At 41.2% G+C, this 25,257-nt stretch overlaps 1 protein-coding gene across 4 annotated transcripts in view; it reads left to right on the top strand.

The window, feature by feature from the left end:
• Positions 1–464: 464 nt before the first annotated feature.
• Positions 465–25,257, top strand: part of slc12a6 (solute carrier family 12 member 6) — a 28,317-nt gene continuing 3,524 nt past the window's right edge. Inside the window, exons 1-26 of one of the 4 annotated variants that reach the window (XM_087176376.1) lie at positions 465–595; positions 3,238–4,088; positions 9,535–9,629; positions 10,318–10,446; positions 11,727–11,873; positions 11,979–12,033; positions 14,802–14,932; positions 15,360–15,601; positions 15,693–15,820; positions 15,908–16,093; positions 16,673–16,837; positions 17,265–17,363; positions 17,802–17,859; positions 18,032–18,206; positions 18,776–18,894; positions 19,007–19,105; positions 19,200–19,319; positions 19,547–19,651; positions 20,244–20,412; positions 20,522–20,717; positions 20,854–21,023; positions 21,114–21,245; positions 22,165–22,272; positions 22,624–22,680; positions 24,714–24,952; positions 25,059–25,192. In XM_087176376.1, coding sequence (XP_087032502.1) covers positions 3,863–4,088; positions 9,535–9,629; positions 10,318–10,446; positions 11,727–11,873; positions 11,979–12,033; positions 14,802–14,932; positions 15,360–15,601; positions 15,693–15,820; positions 15,908–16,093; positions 16,673–16,837; positions 17,265–17,363; positions 17,802–17,859; positions 18,032–18,206; positions 18,776–18,894; positions 19,007–19,105; positions 19,200–19,319; positions 19,547–19,651; positions 20,244–20,412; positions 20,522–20,717; positions 20,854–21,023; positions 21,114–21,245; positions 22,165–22,272; positions 22,624–22,680; positions 24,714–24,952; positions 25,059–25,192 — 3,484 coding nt within the window. In that variant the 5' untranslated portion in view covers positions 465–595; positions 3,238–3,862. Of the gene's footprint in view, positions 596–3,234; positions 4,089–9,534; positions 9,630–10,317; positions 10,447–11,726; positions 11,874–11,978; positions 12,034–14,801; positions 14,933–15,359; positions 15,602–15,692; positions 15,821–15,907; positions 16,094–16,672; positions 16,838–17,264; positions 17,364–17,801; positions 17,860–18,031; positions 18,207–18,775; positions 18,895–19,006; positions 19,106–19,199; positions 19,320–19,546; positions 19,652–20,243; positions 20,413–20,521; positions 20,718–20,853; positions 21,024–21,113; positions 21,246–22,164; positions 22,273–22,623; positions 22,686–24,713; positions 24,953–25,058; positions 25,193–25,257 lie in introns of those variants that run through there. The other 3 variants (XM_023415356.2, XM_023415358.2, XM_023415357.2) reach the window with 3 other exon arrangements.

The following is a 25,257-nucleotide window of genomic DNA, read 5'->3' as shown; positions in this document are numbered from 1 at the left end:
TGTCACAAGACAAGAAGGTTGGGAACCAATGGCGTAATTGTAAACACTGTGTTGTTTTTTTATATGTTTATTATGAATTTCTTTAAAATGACAGGGAGTTGCAAGCTCTTGATCTGAAAAGTAACAACTACAGCTGTCATGGAGAAAAAGTACAGAATTTCCCTCTTAAATGTAGTGGTGTAAACATAACATAAAATGGAAACACAAGTAAATAAGTAAGGTACAAGTACCTCAAATTTCTATTGAAGTATTCGTGTCGTCATTATAAACGATTTTTAACCTATTACAACATTTAAGTAATACATTTTAAGCAGGCAGTATTAAAAACAGTAGAAACAGAGACAATCCATGTCTGGGCTACAAGGACTACATTTCCCAGGTAGCGATGACAGTTTGTTAGTCATCACGCACGCGCATGCCGTTGGGACGACGGCAAGGGAAATAGGACCTGCCGCGCGCTATTGCATGTTTCCTTTTTGTTGGGTCGGTTGGACAAAAAAGTGCCGTGAAAACCTGGGAGCGGAGCCAATTCTTCCCAGATGTAACTGAAAACAGTCGTATGGTGGAAGCATTTCTTACGGTTAACTTGAAACAGGTAAGCGCTTTATGTGACTGCTGTATGGGGTTTGAAATTTTCAACGGGCGTTTGTCGCTGTCTGTGAGATATCTGAGGAGCTCCGCGGAGTTGACAGTTTATCAGCGGCATGGCTAACGTTAGCTTCGGCTAGCTGTACCGTCAGTGACCACCTCACCCGATACAACCCCCTCCTCCTGTATCTATAGAAGTGATGGCTGAGTGCTTCACGCGCAGCTCTTCATTATACGATGCTTACTTTAATCGAAAATCACAACTTTGCCAATAACACGCTAATTACTCCACCAGTTTTTCTCAATGCGTTTAAACCGCCGCGGTTTAACGCCAGATGCCGCATTCCTTTTGTCATGAAAATGTTGTCTTAAGGTCATGTTTGAAGCAACACATATTCTTACAATTTCATTACAACGCCAGGTCTGAATGTGTAATAATATCGGGAGGCGTTTACTGACCGGTTCAAGCCAGAATTATTATGGCTAGCTTAATTGGCTTAGAATGGCAACTGAGTGGTGGCTAGCAAGCGAGTATCAGCAACAACTGGGCTTTCAGCAGGTTGAAACTAATTAAAGGATTTTGTTTTTAATTGGTAAAGGCTAGTTTGGTTATATGCTTGTCCCTGGGTCATAATGATTACAGCTGGATTTACATAAACCCCTGTGATTGAGACTGATTGAACACGAGACCAGGACAACACTATCTCTTTATTTTTGGATTATTATCTAGTTAATTATACTGTAATAATTGTAACATTATTTTGGATATGAGCTCAGGTGCTATGCTGTGGCACTTAAACACCCATTTATTATCTCCCTACTGAAAAAATTAGCCAACCGGCTAACATTACAGCCCTGTACTGCTCATTTAACTCTGATAAAACATTGCAAGGCTCAAACTAAGGATTTTTTCATTAATGGTTATATTCTAGGTTCATTAATCAGTTGTTAGTCTTTAAAATGTCAGAAAATAGTGAAAAAAACCCAATGTAACGTCTTTTAATGTCTCGTTTTCTGTGAATTACAGTCCAAAACCTTAACATATTCAGTTTACTATCATGTACAGCAAATAAATGCATCAAATAAAAAAAAGATTATACTATCAATATGATATATTATCTAAATAGTTGTCAATCAAGTTGTCAAGCTGTCAATCAACTAATAGTGCAGCAAATTCAGAAAATTATCTTGCATACACTGGTAATACAGCCTGGAAGATAAATGAAGATATTAGGTTAAGTCACAGGTGATATTATTCTCCTGTGATTGAAAGCATAATTCACAGCATATGGTTAATGTGAATCAGGGTAACACATCATTGATTCTGTGCTATATTACAAGCATAATATCAATGTTATTGAGCAGAAAAAGAATCCCCTGAAATACAAAATATGCGCTCAAATAAGCAGAAATCAGGTTAAATTATTTGAGAGGAGAACAAAATGTTCTGCACCTTGTTCTGCTCTTTCCTCTGGTTTCTCTTTCAGTCTAAAGACATGCCATAGAGTTGTATTGAAGACTAATTGCCTCTAGGTGTGAATGTGTTTGTCTAGACTGATAACCTCTCCCGGGTTTTTGCTGTACAATGCGTGCTAGTGCTGGGATAGGCCTCAGCTCTCCCACTGATTCAAATGTAGCTGGAAGTTGGTGAAAATAAGCCCCATAAGCCCCCCACTCTCTTCCCAGGCATGCTTTGCAAGCTGGGCATGAAAGGTGCAAAACCCATCTACCCCACCTTGCTGTCTGTTCCCCTGTTCATCTCTGAATGTGCACTGACAAAGTGTGAGAGAAAGGCAGCATTAAAACGGGGGGGGTGGGGTGGGGGGTGTGTGTGGACCATGTCTCTGCATGCAGAGTGAGAGAAAACAGCCAGCAGCTACTGGCACAACCGGTTGGAACCGCTCTCCTTTTAATAATTAAATTATGAACCAAGCTAAAACAACAATTCAGCTATATCCACCTGTCTTGTCACTTTTTCTCCCAAGACAACAGAGTAAATTGCATAGTTGACTTTGCACCTGCACGGCACGCCGGCCAACTGTGAAGCTCAGACTGGTTATTGTTTTACACCTCCTTCATTTAGAAAGGTGTCATGTTGTTGAAGGATAAAACCCCGGACACAGTTTTCCCTAGAGTTAGTTTTTGTAAAAAGAGACATATATTCACACAAAGGAAATTAGGCGGTTATGATGAATATTTGCTCAATGTATGTATTATTTAGATTAGCAACTGTTTTGTTGATGTTTTATTGTGTAGGAAGGCAGGCTAGAGACTGTATTTGTTGATTTTAGGAGCATGGGGTGAATTTAAAGGCAAAAAAGATACAGACCTCCTCTTTCAGCTGTCTCCACGTGAATTTGTCTTATGGCACAACAGAGAAAGCATTGTAAAACTGTGTTAAACTGATTATCTTTGCAAGTAAACACATTACACAATGGCTGCCTGACAACATGTTGTAGATACAAATTTGTGGAGAAAAGTGCTGCTTTTCCTAATTGTAATTCACAGTACATGCAGCCTACTTATTTTGTTCCTTTTCACTGTATATAAACTAACTTCTATTGTATTTTTTCCTCAATCATTTCTCAATCATTTCTCTCCCATCACATCCTCCCCTGCCCTTACTGTGACTGCTGATGGTTGCAGCAGAAAAGTAGAAAGACACTTTTATCTCCAGGGTGCAAGTCAGACAAAGTCTATATGTGTTTACGTGACAAAAGGCAGAGAGAAAGACATCAGTCCTCATCTACAGGAATCAAGACATAGAGTAGGTAGAAAAGATTCTGTACAGAAACACTATTTCAATTTGACGTATAAGGAAGACGAAAAAGATTGAGCTTGACACTACAAGAAGAGATCCCCTCAGCTCTTTATGTATGTGTGATTATCATCACTGCCAGCTGCTTAAAACCACATGCACACATTCATAGGAAAGAAATAGTTCCTGTGCTGGTATCACTTTCAAACAGAATCAGAAAGTCTTTTGCACTTGTAGGCGCAGAAAGAGGCCTTTGGTACAGTTTCTTTCACATGCCTGGTGGAAGACGACTACTTTGCTTCAATGGAGAATTGCAGCTGCAAAGGGACAAATTGTAGTGGCCGCTGTTACCTCGGCATCACCTGGGAGAAAGCCTAGCCTAGCTTAGCTCAAGTCAGCACAGCCCTGCTAGCTAGTCCGTGAAACCTCCCCAACACCTGCCCCCTAGCCATCCATCTTCTCCTGCCTCCCATACATCCCTTGCGCTCCTCGTCTAACTTTTCCAAGTGAGTTGCCATGGCATCAGTGCGCTTCACGGTGACGCCCACCAAGGCAGAGGACCTCCCGGGGCTGTCCGACACGTCTCCTGACATCAGCTCCCGCTCCGGTGCCCGCGTCCGCTTCGGCTCCAGGGAGAGTGTCAATCGAAGTGACCCTCTCAGCGAGACGTCGGGAGGCCTGACAACTACTGCCACAGCAGGAGGAGGGACTGACACGCCAGACCACAGCAACACAGAGCAAGGTGAAGAACGCACAAACTGACATACTCTGTTGTCGCTGTGGTTTCAAGGGACACAACAATTTTATGCTTAAAATATGCATCATAAAACATGTTCACACTTTTTAATGGTATACAGAAGCCCTGACTGGAGAGCTGAACACATGCAGATCACACACCTAGTCTGCATAGCAACATGTCACTCTATTGTATCCAATCCCTAATCTAATCTCGACTACTTACATGGCTACAGACATTTTAATCCTTATGTTTGAGACATGTAAGCCAGCCACTCCTTTATGACACACTGGCTGAGAAATAAGCATGTAATGTCACACGTTCCTGAACAGTTGAACCTGCATTCATAGTGGCTGCATTTTGAGCAGCCACATTTTCCCATGAAGTTCTGTAAACAAAAATCAATGGCAGTTGGGGAGAACTGTCTATAAAGATGAAGCACAATCATGCTCCGAATTCGGAAATGTATCAAATACAAAAGCACATACAAATAAGGAAGTGCAAGCTGTGGGGGAGCGATGGGCTTGTTGTGGATAAGCAGCAATGTTACAGATATTTTTGCGTGACGATCAGACTTTATGTATCTAAACTAACCCTTTAACCCAAGTTTTGGTATTTTGTTCAGATGAGAAAGCAACCATTTAGATTTCCAACTAGTGCTCAGTTCATACAAAAAATAATTTCAGTTAAGAAATTAATTTTTTTAAAGATGTGAAGATGTAAGGTGGTCATCTCAGCAGTTCACAGTTTAGCTCCAGAGATGACCAGCCGGTCAATGTACACCGTTGTCCAAGGGAGAAAAATCCCTTTGGTACTTACCACCAACTCTGTTATCTGTAGTGTTTTAATATATGTTGTAATTTCTTTTGGAGGAGAAAATTTGGTCTCTGAGTTGAAATATAACATTTGCTGTTGCCAGTCTGTCTGAAGGTAAAGCTGAATACATAATAAATACATGTTTTATTGGACAGTTTAACAACAGCACTGCCTCTGTGGACTAACTATAAAGGAAAACAGAGACAGTGCAGTCAGTATTACACTTCACTTTATTTTTTAATATGTATTACAGATTGAATAACAGATGTATTTTTTTACCACACTCACTGTCAGTTAGATCCATAAATTGACTTTTTTGCTGAAAAAGAATTATAAGAGTGTCTATAACATTTCTGCATATCCAAATCAAATTGAACCCATCACTCTGCCCTTACTTCCTGAAGCACTTCTATTGTAGCAATTCTTGGTGCACGTGTTTCCCCTATTTATCTGTTATCTTTGTTTGTCGCCTTTCTGGATCCTTGTGCATGTTTTGGTGTAAATCCCTCATACAGGCTGCATGCCAGAGTTTCTTGACCTTTTGTCACATGATTTCTGTGTTATTCTGATTGATTTTAGATGTTTACCTCTTTCTGCCATTCATATCTGTCAGCGTGTGAATTTATCTAACAAAGCTTTAACTCACTTGCACAGTTACAGATGTAGAGTGCCATTCATTAGTTACAGTTTCAACACAAGAGTTCTTACTGTGAAATCAGTCATGCAGCGGTCAAGCACAGGCAGCACACTGGCTCATGCTGGAGTGAGGCCACTGGCAAGAAAAATATTCGAGCTCACAAGGTTTCAACAAGCTCTGTTTCAAAAATGTCAGTTTAATGGGAAGTAAAAAGAGAAGTGCTATTTTTAGATCCATCCTCACGCATGTCTCGAGTTTAACAATGCCTTTTTAAATGTGTTTTATGGCTCTCTGGGTCATTAAGCCCTCTCATTTGTTTCCTAAGTGAGAGCTTGACTCTGGGCTGCTCCCTTAGGGGGTCCACAGCAGAATGAGCAACAGTTCAGCGCCACAGTTATTGCACTCAGCAGATGACGAGAACAATGAGAGGATGAAAAATGTATGCCTATGACCATAGTGTAGGTTTCACTTCCCCCACTGCTGCTCAGCCCACCTACAGAGAAGATACGGTGATTCAGCCCTTAACTTAATGCTAGCTGACAGCAGAAACCTTTTCACATGGACTCAGGTTTAACAAGTGCAGATGTGCACCTGGTTTGACATGAGATTGTGAGGGAATCCGGAAGAGTAAATGAAGAAACCAGTAAAAAGTTTTCTTGTGTGCTGTGACTGTGCAGTTGTCGTGTGGAGTGCAGTAAATCACTCTCCACAAGTGTTTAAGAATAGCTGTGCTGATTCACGGGCTCAACAAGAGGGTTATAACCGTGGAGAGATGTAACTGTATTAGCTGCACTGATCCACTTAAGCAGTTGCATAGTAGTAAGGATGCCCCACGTTGTTTAATAAGCTTCCATAAATAGAAATGGAGCCAGTTAATCAGATTAAGTTTCGATCAGGCTGTTGTGATACTGTGGTTGTTTATAGAGACACAAAAAGGGAGATTGTTGGAGACACAACTACACGACTGTTCTGCACAGCCTGTCCGTCTCTCTGTCCATCACCCACACAGAAACTATCAGAAATAGCAGAGCAGTCATGTCCTGGGCGGCTGAAATAGAAAAACCAGCATGCTGACAAGAAAAATGCTGTTATTAAAGTGAATCAGTCAAGAACCTGAAAGGCGCTGAAAAGGAAAGCAGGCAGGAGGAGTTGAGAATTATTTTCAGAAAGGTCAAATGCTCTGTGATCCATTATGTTTGACACCGATAAAGTCAGCTGTTGCATTTGATGCCCGTTGACACGTGCGCGCGCGTGTGCACACACACACACACACACACACACACACACACACACACACACCTGGCTTCAGTATCTTTCTGCTTCATTGGTTGCTCACACTTACACAAAAAGGCATGATACTGAGGTGTGGTAATCTCAGGTGGAGGGCTCCTCTTGGGGAACGCACACACAGTAGACAGCTGTGTTCCTCTGTGCTGAGTGTGAACTCTGCAGTTCAACAGCTGAGGTTTTTAGAGGGGTATTTACAGGAAGGTTATTTTCTTCTGCACTTCTCACAGGTGAACCTCGACAGTTAGGATTGTAGATTTGTAAGGCAGTTAACAAAAAGAACAATAACAATATATTGGTAAACGTCATTTATTGTTTTAACTTTTGCAGAAAAACAGATAGTAAGTATAAACCAACTGATACATGACTGTTTAGGCCGATACAGTCACCTTTTTAAATATCGAGAAATTAGTTGAGAAGAAGACTTCGTATTTTGTGAGTGGAATCACTTCACTTTTTTCTTTTTTTTTTTTTTTTTTTTTTTTTTTTAGGTGTGTCCTTGTACACAGAGTAATGCAGGAACAACAGCACAGCAGGCTGTGAACTTTACAAATCAAGTCTTGTGTCAAAATTACTAAACCACTAAAGCAACTGTGATAGAACAGAACTGTGTTATTGCAGTCAGCTTTGAACCAGATGGTGGTACAGCCTCCTCTACTGTTGTCCAGTGTGACTGAGTGTTCAGCTCACAGCGCTGTTGATAACTGTCACAACTGAACTGTGTTCAGGGTGCACGCTTTCACTTCCTCTGTGTGGAAATGTTTTTGATCAAAGGCATGAAAATGTGAGTCTTAAACACGTTTAAAACTCATGCAGGGTGATACAGAGGTTGAGTGCAGGGCAGCTGAAAACACAAAGACAGTCAATCAATAATCATAGACTAAAGGAACTTAAGTATTCACAGTGGAGAAGCAGGAACTGGAGAATTAAAAAATATATTTATTTAACTCAAAACTTTCTTAATGAATGGTCTGGTCTATAAAATGTCAGAGAATAGTGAAAATCATGCCACCATCATATCTTCATATGTCTCGTTTTGTCTGACCAACAAATAATAACAGATGTCAGTGCATCAAATCTGCATTAAGTCACAGAAAAAATACTATTGCGACTGTTGTGTCAGATGGAGATGTCAATGTCACCAGGCTGAGCAGAGACAGTCTGAGCAGTCAGGAACCTTTGACATCCAAAAGACGATGTCGTCATATCTGTGACTCCTGACTGACGAGACAAACAGGTTAGGTGATAAACATACCAGACGGATATCCCGTCCCGAGTGTGTGAACTGGACGGTCTTGCTGACATGCACTGATATGTATCTGTATTTATCCAAAACACCTTTTTTTCCATATGAGAGAAAATGAGCAAATAGCCTGATTAGCTTGTTAGTTAATCTTTTCCCACCACGCCAGCACGCTTCAGCCACTGAATATTAACCACCAAGCTGGTGTGGAGTCAGTTTCACGCTCACTATCTTGGGCCAAACGAAGGACTGTGAACAGGATGGGAACTTACCACCCACCAGCCAAATGTTGGCTTTTTTTTTTTCTTTGAATGGCTACTGACTTTTTCTCATTGTGTAACCAGCTGATGCAATGTTCTAGAAATGCAGTTAGATGATAAGATAGTGAAAGTTGCTGATGCATTCTGGGTGTGTCCCCCGCCAGTGCATCATCTGTCTGGACTATAAAGTATGAGCAGCATTTCCCGGCCTCTTTGGCTTAGACTGTACTGTCGCAGCTTATGTCTGCTAGTTGTAAGTATTTCTATTAATTTCACAAGAAAAAAAAATTTTGATTCACGTTTCGATTTCAGTTTACATTTTAATTTTCACTGAAAATTATATAAAAATGATGATGAGGGCTTGTATCAAACGGGATGTTCCTTTACCTGTAGAGAATGTGATGTGTAGGCCGGGGTGTCTCTGTAGCACCACAGTGGTTATGGTGCTAACAATACACAACAATGATGTGACACATTTTACCTTTATCAAAAAATTTGTCGCTCCTGTGATTTTTTTTTTTTTTGTTTAGTTTTTTTTGCAATTCCTGTGATTTGGATATTGCACTTGGCCATATTGCGATTTCAATTATTTTTCGATTAATTGTGCAGCCCCAATATTTATCTTGGACCCTTAGATCTCCCATGTTTGCCTTTAGGTTTAGAGTGAAATCCAAACAAGAACTGTAAACTAACTGTAGAGTCATAGAAGTTCAGAATGGGAGGATAGCAACAAAGTGTAAGAATAAGATTTTCACACATAAAATAATGTTGGTAACAATCGACTGATCAGCGCTGCCTCATTTTTCTTTTTTCTTTACAAAAGAGCCATGCTTCTTATGAGTCTCAAGTCCTGTCATGTTTGAGTGTCCAGCTGTCAAGTGTGTCACTGCGTACGGCCGTTTGCTGCCGTTAGCGTGACTGTGGCGGAGCAGGGAGGGAAGTGTTGTTGCTGACTCAGGTGCTGCTGATGCATTGGTCTGTGCTGACTGAGGTGGAACTGAATTGGTGACATGGTGGCTGTTGTATGAAACTCTGCGTGTGTACGTGTGAGAGAGGGAAAGTTGGAATGAATCTGAGTGCAACTCGACCCCAAAGAGCCATAGTGACAGTGATGAAAACGGCCACCAGTGTGTCCACACTGATCCTGCTGTGTCACCCTTCTCTTTTCTTCCCCTCTCTCTGTCTTATCATCTCTTTATTTGTGTCTAGGTGATGGAAATTCCAAAATCTCCAGTGTGTATATCAACAACAGTCACGGGGTGGATGACGATGACTTCTACGACAGAAACTTGGCCTTATTTGAGGTTAGAAACACAATATTGATAAAACTGTTATCCTACGCAAGCACATTTTAATCATGTTATAAATATTCTGCAAACTTCTTGGTTTGTATTAACGGTAGAAAACATTTTTTCTCTTGGCCACATTTGCTGCTTTCCTAAAAATGCTCATTTTCATTATACACGGATAAAAACAGAATCTCCACATGGTGGCTGTTTATTTGCCAGTTTGTCTGCTACACTAGAGCCAAAAATAGACCAGCATTTGGTTTGTGGGTGCAGATAATTTTAGTTTTTTTAGATTACAAGGTTCCCTGGAAACAGCTCTTTTTCTATCTCCACTTTCTTTAACAAGCCACATAATATGCCTCTTTCTCTCCTCAATTTTCTGTTCTTTTACCTTCTATCTCTTGCCTTCCTCTATGCTTGTCATTCTTTCTTTCCTCCATCTTTCTTCTTCTTCACCCACTTATTCTCCCTTCTCTATGCCCTGCCTACTTCCCTGTCATTTCTATACCCTGTTTTTGGTCTTTCTCTTCTTTCCTCTGTCCCCTTTTCTTTATCCTCTGGCTATCTTATTCCTCCCCCTCTTCTCTGCCTTCCTGCGCCCACTGTCAACCCATCCTTTTTTTTCATGTCTTTCCACCCTATTTCTCGCTTCGACGTCTCCCTCCACCACTCCTCTCCTCCCCCGTCTCTCTTCATCCCACAGGAGGAGATGGACACTCGGCCGAAGGTGTCCTCTCTCCTCAATCGCCTGGCCAACTACACCAACCTGACGCAGGGGGCCAAGGAGCACGAGGAGGCCGAGAGCATTGGTGAGAAGAAGAAAGCCAGCAAGGTATACCAGACTCTGTTTGCCTCACTCATCTTTTTAACTGATAATAGACTTTCAGACTCATCAAGGCAAATTTAAAAACACACAGCAAAAGAACAAAAGCACAGTAAATCACATAACAAACTGAAGTGAACTCACAGTGTAAGTCATATAATAACAGAACCTTGTCGGTATTGACTTTCCTGGAATTAAATACTTTTCTCACAGCTAAATTAAAGTCTTATCTGTTTAGATGTACTTTAGGACTTTGATGCCCGTGACATCACCCATACATCTTACATGCACCAAATGTACTTTGTCTTGCTGTACAGTGTTCTTATGCTACAGCAATCTTAACCCTGATGATAATTATGCGTACGTTTGTGGTGCAACACGTACAAAGTTGAAATGATCATTACCACTGTAGGAAATGTCAGCACATATGTTCTGTCTGAAATGGCATAAAGGCATAAAAATGAAAGAAACAAGACTCCGTCTAAAATCAAATAAAAAAATTAAAGATTTAACTTATGCTCATTGAGTCCCAGACAAATCTACAACTATTGCCCTCTTGGCCCAGCGTCTAGAAGTGAAAGTACAGTAGGATGTGACCCTGATCTGCACTGTGATCCCTGCTGATAAGGAACCGACTGGCCTAAATAAATCTGTTGTGGTGGTTCAGAGTAATTTCCCATTTCCACCCCGTTCTGATTGTACGTTTGCAGGATTGGACACATTTGCCAACAGACGGCTGGGAAAGTTCAACCAAAACATTTTTAATCCTCCCTTCTGGCCACACAGTGTGTTCAGGATAAGCATTAACATAAGTCTGGTGCATCGAGGGGTACTGCTGCAGTTCCTAGTCAGCACGTTGTGCAGTAGCTTTAAAAGATATATCCACATGTTTGTGTAAAGTAGGAAAAAATAGCCAGATATTGTTGAGGATTTATAATTTACAAGTGTGCAGTGCTGAGCTTGAAATTTTTGTTACAATAACCAGTAAACTACCAGCCACAATAAGGTAACGGCACACCAACCTGAGGCAGTAACTCCATGTATTACAATTTGAGATTGTTGGAAATCAAGCGAGGAAAAACAGCTAAAAATGATGAATAATTGGTTGAAATAGTATATATAAATGATTGAAATATATAGTTAAAAGACATTTATAAACAATGATAAGATGGAAGACAAAGTAGAAATAAAAGGAAAAGGTCCTAATAGACTCTCCCTTAACATTATGTTCTATGTTTGGGCTTTGTTGCTGATAATAATTTAGTTCTGTCTCTCTATGTACCTTCCAGTCGCCACAGATGGGGACGTTTATGGGCGTTTACCTGCCTTGCCTCCAGAACATCTTTGGCGTCATCTTGTTCTTGCGGTTGACCTGGGTGGTGGGGACTGCTGGGGTGCTGCAGGCCCTCTGTATTGTCTTCGTATGCTGTTGCTGTGTGAGTATTTGGGTCTGTAGCTGCAGTGTGTTAGCAGACATGGGCATGATCAGACAGATAAAGAAAACTTTCTAAACTGATTATTTGTCTGTCTCTCTTCTTCAGACAATGTTGACTGCAATATCGATGAGTGCAATCGCCACTAACGGAGTTGTACCAGGTATGCCTTCACCTCTCTGTCTCTCCAAATATGTGGATTGAATGGCACATGTTCGACCTCCTTCACAAAACCTAAACAGGGGGAGGAAACTAACTGGAAACACGAGATTAGAAAAAAGGTTTTTAAAAAGTTGCAAATGGAAACAAACTGATTAGATCAATAAGAAGTTGACTGACAGAAAATTCATAAATTATTATTTTGACTATGAATTCCTCAGTTCCTCAAGTAAATTTTCAAGTATTTGCTTGTTTGGGAATAAAAAGGCCAACATTAATTTTTTGTGTCTCATGACACTCATGATGGAGCAAATGATGATAAGATAAACAATAGTCTAAGTGATAATCAATCAAATCACAGTACTTCATAACATCGAGGTAATAACCCTGTAAAACCAGAACTGACATAAGTTACAGTTTTCTCTCAGTGCTGCAGTTTGCATCTGTGGGCTGTCACGCTTTCATGTCATTCATATGTGTCTACTTGTCACGTGCTTTACTGCGAATGAGATTCAGCCAACCTGGTGGTTCAGCAGTGATACTGCAGTTAAACACAACCAGTGAATACAGAGGTGAGGACATGCAAATGTAGCCGATAAAGAATGTTTTAGCCAGCATGTAGACTTCAGTATGTGACGTATCATCTACTATCTGATTCTCAAAGCTAGTTGAAGTTTTCCTCCATAGTCCACATTTTTATGGTGACCGTTTTTGAATTTACCAAGCCAAGTGAGCTCATTTGAATTTTCCAGGTTGTTTACCCCCAGTTGTCCTTCTCATCTTCCAGCTATGGCGGTGTTGACAAAGTGCATATGTTTCTTCTAATGAGTGTTATTTCTGTTTGTCCTGTCTCTCCCTCTGTCTACCTCTCCCTCTCTGTCTGTACACACATAAAAACCCCAGGATATTTATCCGCCATTGACTTTGCCTTTCACTGAAACGCCTCAAGCCGAATATCCCAAATGTCAAAGTAGTGTGATATTTCCACTAGCATGTGACATTTTTTTAATTGAATGTAGATTGAAAACCCTCGGTAGGTAACATAGAGAATTAATGTCTAACATGTCTTGTTTGGCATCAGACATTTCATTTCATACTCTCTTATTCTCACCTGAACAGCTTCAAGCGCTCATGCTTTCTCACCATCCAGTTTCAGATTGTAGTTAATACTGTAGGTATGTAGTTTACAGCGGTTAACGTGAAGGAGTAATCAAAAGTGTTTGGCTTCCCAAATACAGCTCAACACGAAAATTCATACATCTGCATACAGGTCATTTTACTGATGGCTGAGACTGAAGGTGTTTTGATGTTTTACTTTTATCTTTTGAGTCCAGAAACTTTTCCACAGACAGTGTTTGGAGCATGTGCGCCTTGCTTAAGAACTTAGCAGTTAGGGTGCTGGCCGTGATTCAGTTTATCTATAAAATCTGATCTTATGTTTCAGTCACGTTAAACCTGCAATATCACCATCATATGCCCATTTTTTATTCATATTAATTGTGTGTAAAGGAAATATAAGAGTGCCTTTCATGAAAGGGTTGCATTTTGGAGACCAAACACTGAATTCTGGACTTACAGTCAGTAGTGAATTTGCAGTTGTTCTTACTGTGTGACTCCCTCATATGATCTGTTTATAACTGGTTCAAACTGAATCGGCAAATAATTCTTACTGTTTATTTGAGCTCACTTGGAGTACTAGTTGCATAGAATAATGCTATTTGCAGCAGTAAGTTTAACACTATTAGTTTATTATACTTGTGCCAGTGTAATGCTTGAGTTTGGTGAAGATAATTAAAACAGTATTCTTCTGATAGCCTGGTTCCAGACGTCAGAACCACTACCCATATGTCTGGTGGCCCATTGATGGACCTGGCTGGAGACAGCATTATTGGTTTTGTTGGCCACATTAAGAATAGCTAGCTAGCTGCCTAGCTAGATCCAAGTTGTTGTAAGTTGACTTGGATCAATGTATTTCTTTGATCAATGTGAAAAAAACATGAAGTAAACTTATTCTAGCAGCTGCTGCCACAGCTTCTGTGTCAACTACAGCTGACAGGGATGAATATATCACTGCTGATACACAACAAAATAACCCCCCTACCTCCCACCTTTTATATGAAAGATTTATGTGAGAATCCCTTAAGATAAATTTGTGATTTGGGGTCTTGGGCTACATAAATAAAATTGACTTGACTAGAGAAATATAAACATGTTTTTTTTTTTTTTTTTTTTTTTACTAAAACTCTGCCATGATTAATACAAAAAGTCAGAGTTCTAAAATGTTAAACATTGTCTAAAGCCCGCTCCTGTACTACCAGTGAGGCAAAAAACAGTTGTGAAGAGTCATTTGCAGATTCTGTTTGACCAAAGATCTGCTCTGTCTTCTTTCTCCAGTGTGTCATGTAGAACATTATGCTTATTTCTACAAGCATAGGATGACTTCTCATCAGCTGTCCTCTTTTCTCTCCCTTTACGTCCTAACATCATAATGTTACTAACCATCCATCCCCCTCTCTATCTCTCTGTTTTTATGTCCCATCTCTTCCTCTTGTCCAACATCTCTGTCTTTCTCCCTATTTCATTGTTCCTTCTCTTCTCTTTACAATCTGTCTTTATTTTTTCTTCATTTCTTTTCTTCTGCCATCCTACTTTTCTCTTTCCCCTCTCCATTTCCACTTCTTCCAACCCTGACGTACAACCTGCCCCGCTCTCTTTCTCTCTCTCTCTCTCTCTCTCTTCCTCTCCCTTTCTCTCTCTCTCTTCCCCCTCCAGCGGGAGGATCTTACTTCATGATCAGCCGCTCTCTGGGTCCAGAGTTTGGGGGGGCGGTGGGCCTGTGTTTCTACTTGGGCACCACCTTCGCTGGAGCCATGTACATCCTGGGAGCCATCGAGATCCTTCTGGTGGGTTTTGGCTTCCTCGTCATAATTATTACTTATTACCAGTATTTGTCTTTAACCACCATTATGTCTGTTATAATTTAGGCACTATTATCACCCTTTCTCCAGGGTTTAATCATTTTAGTTTTATATGCAGCAGTGCTTAAGGACAGATTTGGTTCCTCAACTGTTTATTGCTTCCGTTATAATTATATATATATGTGTGTGTATACATACATAAATATATATGTATACATAAATATATATATATATATATATATATATATTAGGACATCAATATATGATATTTTGCGATATAGGGGTAGATTTTCATGATTGATTGATGTGATATGATGCTGCTATAAAACCTAACGAATGAACTGTGTATTCCAGCTTCATTGGACTTGAATAAATCTAGTCTTTTCCTCCCTCATCTCCCTCCCTCCTCCAGATGTACATAGCACCTAAGGCAGCTATTTTTGAGTCAAAGTACCCTGATGGCGAAGGAGCGGCCATGTTGAACAACATGCGTGTCTACGGCTCCATTTGTCTCCTCCTGATGTCCTTGTTGGTCTTTGTGGGCGTGAAGTACGTCAACAAACTGGCCTCCATTTTCTTGGCCTGCGTCATCGTCTCCATTGTCTCCATCTACATCGGCGCGCTGGTCTCTGCCTTCAAACCACCAAATTTTTCGTAAGTGTTGATGACGTTTTTTCACAAAATACGCTGACCAATCGGTTAACTCTTCACACTCTTGACTGACTGATGGTCCTTCTGTCTGCAGCGTGTGCATGCTGGGAAACAGAACCATCAACGGTCATGAAATTTATGACAGCCAGTGTGCGAAAACCATCCTGCAGCAGATCAAGGAGCCGGTGGAGAAAGATGATGTCAACTTTACAATTACTAATGGTGGGTAACAGAGGAAGATCAGAGATATTAGCCTGCTCTGTTTACATCCATTCCGTTTTTCTTGACATACCGTATCCATCCCAATAGAAAACAGCACTGTAGGCCCGACCTTTGACCCCACCCACGCTCCTGTTCTGGTGGAGAAGACCACATATCTTTGGAAACAGTTTTGCCATGGTCCAGACCTCAACTCCTCCTGTGATGAATACTTCATGTCCAACAACTTTTCAGAGATTGAAGGGATCCCCGGTCTGGCCAGTGGGATCATTTCAGGTGTGTGTGTGTGTGTGTGTGTGTGTGTGTGTGTGCGTGTGTGTGCGTGTGTGTGTGTGGGTGTGTGTGTGGGTGTGTGTGTGTGTGTGTGATATGGAGTGTGTGTAGGCATGTGAGAATACAATGATCATTACCTTTTTTTTCCCCTCCTATAAAATAATTAGACTAAACTAATTACTTTCAATTCAACTAATAAACTCAATGTTAATATGCATATTAACATTAACATGCTGGGTTAGTATATAGACATCAGAGTGGTTACTTCTCCTCTATCTCTCAGCAAGAAAGCCAAAGGCTGTTTCTCTTAATGTTGAACTATTCTTTTAACTCAAAGTTGGTGCTTTTTCTCATTTAGCTACATATGAAAACAACATGGTTTTGGCTTAGTTGAGAATGTAGTGAAGGTATCCCCCTCAAAGGAGACGTCAGTGCAAACCCAAACGTACCTGCCGACAAGCACACGACTGTACATGCCGTGCTACAGAATAGTATCTGTGACTCAAGACTCAGTTTAAGAGGATGAACAATAATAACTTCACACTCTTGCTAACTAGCACATGTTGAATGTCGTTCTCACAGAGAACGTGTGGAGCTCGTACCTCAGCAAAGGGGATGTGGTGGAGAAAGGCTCCCTCAACTCCTCTCACTTTGCACATCCGGCATCCACGCACCAACCCTATGTGTTTGCTGACATCACCACCTCTTTCACACTGCTGGTGGGCATCTTCTTCCCCTCTGTCACAGGTACACACTTGTTTCTCACTCGTGCTCAAATGCCCAACCTGCTGTGTTAACTCAAAAGAATGAGCGTATAAGAAGTGTAAACTTTATTCTCACCATCATTGTTTGTTGGCAGTAGGTGTGATATTGAGTCGCCCTTGGAGCAGCTGCTATTTCAGGATCAAGTGCATCATGTCTTTGCCATGACTCTTATTCTGAAACTCAGGTCTATGCAATTCAGAAAAACATTGTCACATGTATTTTAGTGAACAGAACCTCTCAGCACTCAAAAGATCCATTTAAAAAAAGCATAATATTCATATAACATTAAGAGTTTCTTAGCCTCTCTAAATCTATATATGATAATGATAATAATGCATCAAAGTTATAGTACTTGTAATTCTCATAATAATAATAATAATAATAATAATAATGTTCCTCTTTTCCTCAGGAATCATGGCTGGTTCGAACCGGTCGGGGGATCTGAAAGACGCCCAGCGCTCAATCCCCATTGGAACCATCCTCGCCATCCTCACCACTTCCATCGTCTGTATCCTTCTATGATATGTTTTGATTCAATATCCAGGCACTCAAAGTCAGAAACAACTCGGAGCACCATTCACACATTTTTTGTCTCAAGTGAATTGGAATCACAATGCAGTGCAGCACAGCTCTCCAGAGGATTTCTAAACAAATACCATCCTCTCTCTGCAGCTCAACAATGAGGTGTTGAGGCAAAATGCTGTTTTGATGGTGTGAAATAACTGAACGCTCCTAATATTTCAAGATAATTAGGCAGTTTTTAGTCCATTTTTCTCTTTTGACTTTGTGATTTGCCGTGTAATTATCTATTTCAGTTTTCATCATTTTGTGATTGCCACTTTAGCTGAACTGATTGCTTCTTTCATGGTACTGTCGAAAAGGCAATTGGGATATGTTTGATTTAATCTGTTGCTGGATGTTGTTTTCCTGAGTGTCGTCCATCCAGACCTGAGCAGCGTTGTTTTGTTTGGATCTTGCATCGACGGGGTGGTCCTCAGAGACAAGTCAGTACATCTGCTCTTGTATCTGTGTGTATATATGTGTCATGTCCTGTTATATGTGAAAAGGAGATTGTATTTCATTGTGCCTGCTCTGTTGAAAAGGAGTAGCTGTAATATTTTTGTCCACTGCTATAAACACTCAAAATACTTGATGTATTTTTTTTGGTTCCTGCAGATTTGGTGACTCAGTGAAAGGAAATCTAGTGGTGGGGACTCTGGCTTGGCCGACTCCCTGGGTCATTGTGATCGGATCTTTCTTCTCAACGTGTGGCGCAGGCCTCCAGTCGCTGACCGGCGCTCCCCGACTCCTGCAGGCCATCGCCAAGGACAACATCATCCCCTTCCTCCGGGTTTGAGCTGCAAATATTCATTTTAATTACAGGGACCCAAAACATAATTGTACACTAAGTGTCTCCTTAGCAAACGCAACAACCCACAACTAGATTATAACTGTCTGCTTTCAACTAAAAGTGCGAATGAAAGGAAAACACAGGGGAAGGGTGAGGAAAGGTCAGACAGTTAACCTCTTCTTTGCAGTTAACTTAATGTTTCAGTTCAAAACCGATACCTTTGACCTGATCTATGATTCATTTATTCAGGTAGTTTCCGTGTAATTTGATGACATTTAAAGATGCTGTATTTTCTGTTCCTCAGTGGCAGTTAATTTGCTTTACTCAAACTGTCACATTGTTCGTATTACTGTATAATAACAGGGACAGCTTAGAAAATCCTCAGACAGACAGTTAGCAAGGGAATTTTAAGGAAAAAACTATTTTTGTTAGTCTGTATGGTCTGTTACCATGTTGTTATGTTTGGTCAAAGTTGGTTGAACTGTCCCATTTAATACAGTTTCACTATGATTGACTTGGTGCCTCTGTACAGATGTTCACTGTTTTTCTTTTGTGTGTGTTTCATCCAGGTGTTTGGTCATGGGAAGGCTAACGGGGAGCCCACCTGGGCCCTGCTGCTAACCGCCCTGATTGCTGAGCTGGGGATTCTCATCGCCTCTCTGGACCTGGTTGCTCCCATCCTTACAATGTGAGACACAGCTGTGTGTGTGTGTGTGTGTGTGTGTGTGTATCTGTATCTCACACTTAAGTATCTCACACTTGTGTTACTAATGTGATTGATTCATTTTCTCTCCATGCAGGTTTTTCCTGATGTGTTATCTGTTTGTAAACCTGGCCTGTGCCCTCCAAACCCTCCTGAGGACACCCAACTGGAGGCCGCGCTTTTCCTACTACCACTGGTACTACCAAACACACACCCATACACCCCCAACATACACACACACACACATAAACACACACTGACCTGTGCCTCTTGTGCTCATCTGTGTCCAGGACCTTGTCATTTTTGGGGATGATTATCTGCCTGGCGCTCATGTTCATATCCTCTTGGTACTACGCAATCGTTGCCATGGTGATCGCAGGCATGATCTACAAATACATTGAGTATCACGGGTATGTTGCCATGGAGATGTATCCCACCCCACATTTTTTTACATGTACAACATGGTCAAGAATAGTGTGTGCAAAAGTGTGTGTTTTGTGTTCTTAGTTTATTTCCAGTATGAATCCTCTTTGTCTTTGAGCTTGTTTGTCAGTGGAGGTCACAAAATACACATTACTTATCACAGTATGTATCGTCATATCCTTATATATATTCCATGTATACATGTGTGTATCAGAGCGGAGAAAGAGTGGGGGGATGGGATCCGTGGTCTCTCGCTCAGCGCTGCCCGTTATGCCCTCCTGAGGTTGGAGGAGGGACCACCACACACCAAAAACTGGAGGTAATCAACTGTGACATGAAAACTTCACTTTCATTTATTCTCTCTTTTTTTTTATAACCTGTCACATAAGTTATTATAACTCAGTTTAAGTTATGGCCTTCATAAACTGAAGCAGACATTTTGCACTACATTTTTTTGTTGCAAACTTCAGACAGTAGACACTGTAATGACTACAGATTATTATTTTATTACAAAACAATTCAATCAATGGTCCATAGCTATTCTGGAGCCTTCATCATGTCTCACAGTCCTCAGAAGATGCAGTTTGTAGATGTTCAAATTTCCATTTCTCTGAGCACTTTAAGGATTCCTAGTCCATGTTCGCTTAAAGGTTGAGAATAAAAGTTGAACTTCTGTTAGCTGCTGTTTCCAAGATCGAGAATGAACTATAAACCTTCTAAAAAGAGTGACCTGTTCCAGTGGAGCCGCATTGGTGTAGTCAAAGATTCACAAGATAAAAATACAAAAGAAGTGATAGGGTTCACTTTTGATAATATATTGTAAGACTCTTCAGTATGTAAACCATAATGTCCTCCTAGAATGTGTAGGAGAACCTGTTCATAGAAAACGCTCTGCTTCATCTCTCCTCCAGGCCCCAGCTGTTAGTGTTACTAAAACTGGACGAAGACGCCCACGTCAAGTCTCCTCGTCTACTGACGTTTGCCAGCCAGCTGAAGGCGGGAAAGGGCCTGACCATCGTTGGCACCGTTGTCTCTGGCAACTTCCTACAGAGCTATGGAGAGGCCTTCGCCGCTGAACAGGTGGGAAATTATCTTTACAGGGTTTAAGTGGTCACAAAACGTGATAGAAAGCAGATTTTCATCAGCTATTTAACTTCATAATCTCACAGCCTTATTTCCCCTGTTTCAGACTCTAAAGCACCTGATGGATAAGGAGCGTGTGAAGGGCTTCTGTCAGTGCATCGTGGCTCAGAAGCCACGTGAAGGCATTAGCCACATGATCCAGTCCAGCGGCCTGGGAGGAATGAAGCCCAACACTGTGGTGATGGGCTGGCCTCACGCCTGGAGGCAGAGCGAGGACCCACAGGCCTGGAAAACCTTCATCAGTGAGTCGAAGACGGGCAAATTTGTCTACTAAGTTTGAAGATAAAATGCGGGAAAATGCACAGAGGCTCTTTTTCTCTTCCTGATCTAATGATGTCAGAGTTACGAGGCTAACAGCGCCCCCTCTCTTCCTTCCAGACACAGTGCGGGTGACCACAGCAGCCCACCTGGCCCTGCTGGTGCCCAAAAACATCTCTCTGTTCCCCAGCAATAGTGAACCCTGCGCAGAGGGCTACATCGACGTCTGGTGGATTGTGCACGACGGGGGGATGCTGATGCTGCTGCCCTTCCTCTTGCGCCAGCATAAAGTAGTTTTTTACATTTTTAAAATGTCTTTTCTACATTGAGAATATTGCTGCACCTCCAACTGCTTTGTTCGGCTCTTCTCCCCATCTCAGGTGTGGCGTAAATGTGGGATGCGAATCTTCACAGTGGCTCAGATGGAGGATAATTCGATCCAGATGAAAAAGGACCTGGCAACCTTCCTCTATCACCTACGCATTGAGGCTGAGGTGGAAGTAGTTGAGATGGTACGCTGCTCGCTGTACTGGCTGTCATTTATCAGGATTTGTGCATTTTCACTGAAGTGGATTGAATTGTGTTTCATGTGAGGCAATAAACTCGGGGCTTCCACATGTTGTAAAATTACGATTATAAATCACCTCAGCACCTTTAAATTTTGAAATTATCTTATTACACTCTCTGTCATATATATTATGTATCAGCTTCTTCCGGCATCACATTTAAACTATATGCTGTTTACACTGAGTGAAACATTCAAACCCAAGACTCGAGCTGTGTCCCAAATCAGGGGCCACAAAGGTGTGGCCCTTCGTAGCCATTGTAGACCTGTAAGGCTGAAATTTTACTGTCCCGCATATGGATTTTCAGTTTGCGTCACCAGCTGTGCTGTTTGGTTTTAATAGCTGTTCCATTAGCTGTTGAACTGAGCTGAAGTCCAATACTTACATGTAAAAGTATAATCCTCTGACCGTCTGTCGGGGTTGTTTGCTGCCATATTATTTTCATTAGCACGTGCAATGAATCTTGGGATAGATTCGGGCCATGAACGATCCACCCGTGGGCTCTTGAAACGGGACAGCCTTGTCATGCTGCTGTGACGCCGTCGGTGTTCAAACGCAGCCTCCGAAGGATGCGGCCCCTGAATTGGGACACAGCCTCCATCTTTTTATAGCTGCACCATTCCACCGAGTGGAAATTTTCAGCATGTTTTGTGCATCATTTATGCACATTTTTATGCACATTTTTGTGCATAAATGATGCACAAAACATGCTGAAAATTTTGGTATATTTGGAAACTCAGGGCGTCTCTTTAGAATTTTGAACAGTGCTTGGCTGCACAGCTTGAGCAGAACTGTTGAGCAGAGTACAACAGTGCTTATCTATACACAACTGTTCTGTCGTTTCTTTTTTCACTTCTTCTCTCAGCATGACAGTGATATCAGTGCGTACACGTATGAAAGGACCCTGATGATGGAGCAGAGGTCTCAGATGCTCCGACAGATGCGACTCTCGAAATCAGACCGGGAAAGAGAGGTAAGATTAGGTCCAATGTGGATATTGTTGTGCATTTAATTTAAAAAGGTTGTAGATTTGCATATGGCAGCCAGGACATGTCCTTAAATTGTCTCCACTTGTCATTTAAACAATATCAAATGACTTTGATTTTTAACACTACTATTCATGTGATCTGGCAACCATCTGCGTGACTGGGAGTTGTTTTGTTTTGTTTTTTTTGTTCTTTTGTATCATTCCCGGTGATGGGTCGGAAGTGGTGGAAGTGATTGGACTTGGGTCATTATAAGCATGAACATGGGTTGTATGCACGATTAGCTACAACACGCTCATATCTGATTTGTCTGTGAATGTCGTGCATCATTTTATCAGGGAAACCCTGGTAGCAGCAGCAGTAGGCCAGAGGCAGGTGGAGCTACAAGGTCTCAGGTGAGGTCAGTGGTTATGGCCAGCTGTAAGTTCATCTATTTCTACAAAATATAAACTGTACAGGATGCTATTGAGGCAGTTAAAAGATACAGTAGCTCACAGATAGTTGCACATTTTAATCTGTTGGACACTACCAGTTATTTTTTCTTATTTCTTATTTAAAAAGCATTTTTTAGCTAATGTGGAATCTCTCAAAATTAAATGAGTAAATATTAAAATATTGGAAAAAATGAAAAAAAAAGCCCTTTTCTGGGGCAAATTATAGCAGCAGATGTAAAGCTGCTTTATGATACAGATATTCACAGATATTGGCAAAAATTATAAAAATTTCAAAAAATATTCCTGCAAATGGTAAGAGTATGGGATAAATTTCCATTTTCAGATTCTACATTTTCTAAAACTTTGATATTTGTTCTAGTGAAGGTCAGTCTGAAGCTGTTAAAGAGTTTGACCACAATCATTTCTTAAACTTAAATCCAGTCGAGAAATAACAAAGTGTATGAGGTCTGGAATCTGTAGCTGTCCCTGTACGAGCAAACTGAATATGAATATTAAGGTCAATGCATTGGCTTTGAGATCATCATTTCCTTGCATGCTTTCCACATAAAGAATTATATTTAGAGTCTGACTTGAGGTGAAGAGGACATGATCAAAAGATGTACATTTTGTGGGTTGCAGTACTTTAAATGCTACTGAAAATGGCAAAATGAATCTATAAGACAGTGACTTGTTACAGGATCAGAAAAGGTAGGATATTGATATAAAAATGAGTCAAAAGGCCACGTATTGGATATGCAACAGTACGTTCAAGGACACAAGAAATTAATTTTTCATTGTAAAACAATCTGAGCAGCATCTCACGTCCAGCTTTACTATTAAAGTTCATGTTGTTTCCTTTTGTCACTGGTCTCCTCAGCGGGTACGCTGGAGTTTTGATGATGTAAGTTTACTGGTTACACAGTAGTGAAGCATCAGCTGTCTGATGTAGAGCAAGTGAGACGTAGTGGTCATTCTGGACACACTGTTGCAGCAAAGAGGTTTTCTTGATCACACAGTCTGGATCAGCGACACCTCTGAGCTTCTACGAGTGCAGTTGAATCCTTCAGAAAAAGACATAAAGCAGTGAATGTGAATTTGTGTTGTCAATCCTGATCATTTTGAAAATCAGAGGAATGTATTTTCTCAAAATACCACAGGAGAATAAACTAGAGAGAAATAAATATAAGGACTCCAACTCAAGGTTTGTTTGTGTTTAAAGAAGAAAACAATCGGCTGATGTAAAATCACAGATATCTATATCAGTATCAGCCAAATATCCAGTAACATTCGAGCTATAATCAAGGATTAGATCTCATATTTATGACCATTAGCTTTAAGTGATGAGATTCCAAATCATCTTTCATCTTTAAATTTCAGCTGTTCTTTATGTTGTTTATCTGAAGGATTCAATTAAAAGTTCTTGAGTTTGTCCAGATCAATATAATGACTTACTATATGCTGACCTGGGTCAAATGTGCTTTTAACAATCAAAAACATCAGAGCAGTAAATAAATTTCTGTCCACTCTCATTCCACTCTTTCATTTTTATGTCACCTTTTCTTTTCCCTCCTCCATTCACCCCTCTTTGACTCTTTTCATCGCTCATCTGTGAATCTCAGGCGCCGTTTGACTCAGGTCTTGCTGTTCATTAAATTCAGCACTAACGCTGTCGTGTCCCTGTAGTTATCCTCCAGAGCTTCTACTAGAGTAGACTGGCCTTTTGTTTAGTATTAGCAAGTTAGGTGACTTTGCGTTGTCTGTAGGTTTATCTTTCCCCCAGGTACAGGAGTACTGGAGTCTCATCTAACAGCTGCAAAGGAAACAGAGCAAGACAGGTACAGGTACAAAGAGGCAGAGAGAGAGAGAGAGAGGGAGAGAGTGATAGGAGTAAGGAGTGATGTAGAAGAGGGAGGTAGGAATAAGGTAGAGAAAAAGGTTGAAACGGTGATGAGATGAGAAAGAACATGTTTGTTTCTGTCCGTCTACCACACCAGGCTCAGCTGGTGAAGGATCGTAACTCAATGCTGCGTCTGACGAGCATCGGATCAGACGACGACGACGACACGGACGCCGGGGAGCGAGACAGGGTGGTGAGCAGCGGCGGAGGGGGCAGCTCCGAACACCACCGTCGGGTTCAGATGACCTGGACCAAAGAGAAGACCTCGCAGTACAGAGCCACACACTCCGGCTGCTCCACGCCCGAGGGCTTCAGAGACATGCTCAGCATCAGGCCGTGAGTGGAAATACGATGCTCACAAGGAGGGAACGTTTCCCTCTGGAAAAGTCACAGCACGGTAGTTAAATAAACAAGGTGTTTAATGTACCTTATTGTCTTTCAGGGACCACTCGAACGTCAGGCGGATGCACACTGCCGTCAAACTCAACGAGGTCATTGTCAACAAATCCCATGATGCCCGACTTGTCCTGCTCAACATGCCAGGACCGCCCAGGAACCCAGACGGAGACGAGAACTGTATCCTTATCACCAACGGTGGCAAATTACATTTAGTGTCTCTTTCTGTCAGAGTTCACAAACTG

Source organism: Seriola lalandi, unplaced genomic scaffold (assembly GCF_002814215.2).
Source record: "Seriola lalandi dorsalis isolate HSWRI2012SDOR001 ecotype SW California unplaced genomic scaffold, Sedor1 jcf7180002054549, whole genome shotgun sequence".
In the NCBI taxonomy this organism is placed as follows: domain Eukaryota; kingdom Metazoa; phylum Chordata; class Actinopteri; order Carangiformes; family Carangidae; genus Seriola; species Seriola lalandi.
Note: the sequence above shows the minus strand (reverse complement) of the source record. Positions and strands in the feature narration are given on the sequence as shown.